Source organism: Notothenia coriiceps, unplaced genomic scaffold (assembly GCF_000735185.1).
Source record: "Notothenia coriiceps isolate Sejong01 unplaced genomic scaffold, NC01 NC01_scaffold00030215, whole genome shotgun sequence".
NCBI classification, from domain to species: Eukaryota; Metazoa; Chordata; class Actinopteri; order Perciformes; family Nototheniidae; genus Notothenia; species Notothenia coriiceps.
The window spans coordinates 633,767-638,689 of NW_011362916.1; the positions used below are offsets into that span (position 1 = coordinate 633,767).

The window sequence follows — 4,923 nt, forward strand, 5'->3', positions numbered from 1 at the left end:
AAAAAGAAAAATGTGGACTCCAGAACATCTTGAATTGTTCTCTAGATGTTTAATTCAGTGTTCAGATGCAGATTGCTCTTGGTTAATCTCCGCAGCATTTAAACAGATGAGTTTTGGGAAGTTGTATTGACTCATGAGCAGGAGCTGCAGTGATTGAATCAGGATGTAGTAAAACATGGCGTGTCTTCAGTGATGTTTAAAGTACATTTACATAAGAACTGTACATAAACACAATTGTTTAAATATTTTTACTTTACTCTAGCATTTCCTTTAAATGCTACTTTTAACATCCACTTCACTAAAGGAGGAAGCAAATATTGTTGTTTTGAAACTGAAAGCTAAATTACTTTGCTGTAAATGGACTGTACTTATATAGCGCTTTATCCAGTCTTTAAGACCCCTCAAAGCGCTTTACATACTACATGTCATTCACCCATTCACACCCATTCATACAGAGCAGTGTACCTTACTCTAGGACCTAACATTCACACACATTCACACACCGTTGGCCATGCCATCGGGAGCAACTCAGGGTTAAGTATCTTGCCCAAGGATACATCGACATGTTGACTGCAGGGGCTGGGATCGAACCCACAACCTTCTGGTTGAAAGACGACCGCACTCCCTCACAGCCACAGTCGCCCCTGCTGTTGATCTATCTACCTATTTAAGGTCCTACATGACCTGCCCTTACAAAGAGTTTCCTTTGCATCTACAGATACTGTATATCCTTATCAAAAGAGCACCTCAACTAAAGCTGTTTTTGACCCCAGGAAGTAATGCTATTTAGACATTTGACTTAAATGACGATAACTATTAGATTATTTACATTTAAATGAAATGCAAAAGCATTGCAATAAGAACCAGGGAGAATCTCCTCTTGCATTTCAAGTTTCGTCTTATTTCTTGTGAAATATTCATATGTATTGTCTATGACTCAACTGTAGTCATCACTCCAATTGTGGCACACACAAGCAGCTCCACACACACACCTCCACACACACTGGATGAACCACTCAAAATCAGTAAGTTCTCGTTCAATTATTTATTCATCAGGTTCAATAAACATCATATTAATGCATCTGATTTTTTTTTTAAATAATCAACTGTACACGTTCAGTGTGTAACTCCACTCCTAACAGAGAGTAATACAATGACGTCACATGTCCTTTTGACGTCCCCTTCAGTTCATGTGTGAGGACAGGTGAGCAGCACGTGCACCTTCAACTCAGGTAGCTTCACGTGCTCAGTTCATTCATCGTCGGTTCAGTCACGTGACATTCTCAGTCACATTCTTTAACACAGTTCCCCCCTCTGTCTGCAGCTTCAGGACTAAGCCCCGCCCCCTCCACAGGCCGGTCCGGCTTTCAGAACCCGTACGGTACCGGAACCATCAATCACCCGGTCGGGCTGCAGTAAAGGCCCGGTTCGGTTCGGCTCGGTTCGGCCCAACTATTTGTATTCAAACGCCGTTAATCGTCTTCAGCAGAAGGCCGGCTGTTTGGACTCTTTCTCCCCGCTCAGCAGCGGTCTAACTCGGCTCGGTTCGGATCAGCGGTCGTGCATCTCCAGGCAGGGAACCCACTGGTTGCTGCAGCGGCTCTCCTCGCAGAAGCTGCTGATGTTATCCAGGGCCAGAGACTGGAGGGGCTGCACCTGGGGGTTCTGTGGATCAGAGGGGGGGAACACGGTTAGACTTCCGGTAATACGTTACAACCTAATCATCTTTATTTTGATTCTAATCAGATTTCATTTCGGTGCAATAACCGAACATTCCGATGATTAATTTGCATATCTGGTTTCATTTCCGGTGCATGTACTTACAGTGACCAGGATGCAGTGCAGGTCCCGGGGCTCGTTGCCGTTTTTGTCCCCGGTGCTGTCCTCCTCCAGCAGCTCCGCGAGGCACCCCATGCCTGCCACCCGCAGGATGTTGATGCCGTTGTCACAGCAGAAAGCCTGCAGCAGGGTGAAGTGGATCTGTAGCGCAATGTCACCTTCATCCTCCTCATCAGTGGCGAGGACGCATAGGACGACACTGTCCGGGTCTCTGCAGGAGGAAGAGGAGGAGAAAGGGTTAATGTCAGCATCATCATTGTCAAACACAGGTTTATTGCCAAGTACAAGTAGATATACCAACAAACTACGTGCAGTATTGGTATGGAAAGTATTCTTGTAAAGATTGGAAAAGATGCTGTGGAAAATCTGACTTACACATTCATGAGTTTTGCGGACTCGTAGACTCCCACCGTGAGGCAGTCCTGCCGCTGAGCCGCGACCAGAAGCACCTCCAGAGCCTGGCTAACCGTCTCCATCCTGCAGAGCAAAGAGTTGGTTAGAAACGAGCACACAGTGATACTAATCTCTAAGAAATGTCTTTATGATCTCCTATAATACACGCTAAATAAAAAAGATGATTACAATCTAGAACGTTATTTGCTGCTGCGTGCCAGTGCGTAATTACGCATGTGGGCAACAACTACGCAGGAGTAACTTACTTTTTCTCGGTGCTGTTGGATCCGAAAAGCTTTTCCAGAGTCATGTTGAAGTCAGTAAAGTAATCCATAAAATCCAGGGTAATGACAAGTATCCACGGCGCGGAGAGGCTGTTGTAAATTCGTGAATTAAAGTCCAAACAAGCAGTAATCCAGCTCGGTGCAAAGATCCGTCCAGAGTCCGTTAACAAGGAGTTCAAATGCAGAGTAAAATCCGTGCCGTGTGAGTGAGTGTGGAGTTCTCTGCCTCTGAAGCAGAATCTCCCCGCTCTTTATACTCGCTCTCCGCAGTGCTCGTCACCCCGCCCGGCTGCTCGGCTCCTGATTGGTCCGCGGCTGTCAATAGATCCCCCGTACTATGCGCCCATTGGCTGAGCGCTTAGCAGACGCCGCTTATCCCACGTGGGTGGTTTCGGAGAATCCCCCGCTCTCTCCCTCCTCTTCCTCCCCTATCCTACTCCTCTTTCTCTTCACACTCTTCTTGGAGTTTGTTGACTGGGATCTGTTTCTCTCACTGCAGGCATTTCCAGATCTCAGTGCCCTTTTCTCCCAAACCCCAGAATCTGCTCCCTGTTGTACCGGGAGAAGCTGCAGAATTCTCATGAAATAAAGCCGAATATTATAAAACATCCGCCTGATACTGCATCCACCTCACATGCATCTCCTTGGTCACTTTGACTTTGCACATTGGTCTTGCAACATTTCTTTGCACTACTTTATTTCCACTCTGTGTATTTACGTTGTATTGTTTTGGAGGAGCATGGGGCTTTCTTTTGGAGCTACTGTGCATTTGACAATAAAACCTTTGAATCTTGAACACGTACAGTATACTCACACACACACACACACACACACACACACACACACACACACACACACACACACACACACACACACACACACACACACACACACACACACACACACACACACACACACACACTCGGCACACTGCAGAGGACAAACATAAATGAATAATTTGTAAAGTGAAGTCTGGTTTCTGTAGAAGCACTTAAAGGAACAGGTGACCGACCCCGTGCCAGATTCCAGTGCGCACAGGGGCTTCTGAGTTATGAAACTGAGGGTGACGTTGTGCAAGAAACAAATGTGGAAAACTGCGTGCATGGTTACACACGAGGTTATATACTCACATGACCGTTTGGTTTTTCTTTTATATCACTTGCTGTTTGTTTCTTGCTGACACTTTTCTGCTTGTTACACAATATAAAAATACTGAATAAGAACACATCTACGACAAAGACAGAAACATACGATGCCATATACAAAAGTGTGCAAAGTAGCTGCAGTTTGGGATTAAAGTTGACATTTAAATTCAATCAGGTATGTGCATGTGGTCTGAAGGTACTTTCAGTCATTACAAGAGGCAGACATCTGAGACAAATCGTGCAACCTGCAGGTTTTTTGTGTGCATTATTTTCGTTTTAATATCTGGAAACCCCTTAAGGATCCTCTAAAGTTTCCCAAGAGTCTCAAACTCCCTGCAGGAGCTCCAACTCTCCCATGAAACTGTCCTGAAGAACCTGCAGAACTGCCCAAAACTCCTGCATCTCTTAATGAAACCCCTAAAATCCCTTCAATTCATTTTCTGCAGCTTAGTGTCTGTTACTGGAAGCTTCACTGTGCAGCATGGAGGCTACATCCGGGTTATTCGTATACATAACAGCTGATACAGCGTGCATAACAGAGGCAGAATACAAACATATAAGCTTGGTTTTCTTGGAAGCATCGTTTTATATAAGCACTCAGTCAGTTTGCTGCAGGTTCTTGCATGTGCTCACACCACATGTTCCTGTCACACACCCCCCCTCCCCCACCACCTCCTGCAGTCTGAACACTCTGCAGGGACTCAGACGCCCCCCACAGGCCACACGTTGACACTGCACAGTGAAACCAACAGGACATGTTAGAACAAGACTGCAGAGGAACCGGTTAAGGAGTCCCGGATGAAGGAGGGGAAACACATGATGAGGGTCTTTAAGAGGGTATCAGGGTCCATTAAGGGGGATTTAAGGGGGATTTGAGGGGTTTTTATTTAGAGATGCAAAACGTTTCGGGGAGAGGTTTTTCAGGGCAGTTTCATGGGAGAGTTTTGGAGCTTCTGCAGGGGGTTTTGTAGAAAACTTTAGAAGATCCTTAAGCGGTTTCCAGATGTTAAAACGAAAATAATGCACACTTTCTGCCTCTTAAATGCACATATATCCTACGTGTACCATCTCTGCACACTTAAATCTCATATCTTACTTGGGATCCGACCACTTAATGTAAGACTAATACATGAAAGCCCTTCATCATTTGAGGTCTCAGAAGTTCACTTTAAAGTAAATGATTTCATCTTTTACCCTTACATTTTTGTGAAATGTGTTAAAGCAATTAACATTTAGGAGGTTTAGGATCAAATACACGTATA

General features: G+C 45.0%; 1 protein-coding gene across 1 annotated transcript; it reads right to left on the bottom strand.

The window, feature by feature from the left end:
• Positions 1 to 1,026: 1,026 nt before the first annotated feature.
• Positions 1,027 to 2,738, bottom strand: LOC104959388 (growth arrest and DNA damage-inducible protein GADD45 beta). Its single transcript, XM_010787274.1, has 4 exons — positions 2,499 to 2,738; positions 2,215 to 2,316; positions 1,825 to 2,050; positions 1,027 to 1,665 (listed from the first exon to the last, which is right to left on the bottom strand). The coding sequence occupies exons 1-4, from the start codon at positions 2,564 to 2,566 to the stop codon at positions 1,552 to 1,554; spliced, it is 510 nt and encodes a 169-aa protein (XP_010785576.1). The 5' UTR covers positions 2,567 to 2,738; the 3' UTR covers positions 1,027 to 1,551.
• Positions 2,739 to 4,923: the final 2,185 nt, after the last annotated feature.

Bases quoted from the DNA above. Each gene is read 5' to 3' on its own strand.
- LOC104959388 (XM_010787274.1), bottom strand. From the start codon at position 2,566: ATGGATTACTTTACTGACTTCAACATGACTCTGGAAAAGCTTTTCGGA. The intron at 2,317-2,498 runs GTAAGTTACTCC...TTTGCTCTGCAG, and splicing joins TCCAACAGCACCGAGAAAAA to GATGGAGACGGTTAGCCAGG. The intron at 2,051-2,214 runs GTAAGTCAGATT...TTCCTCCTGCAG, and splicing joins TCCGCAAAACTCATGAATGT to AGACCCGGACAGTGTCGTCC.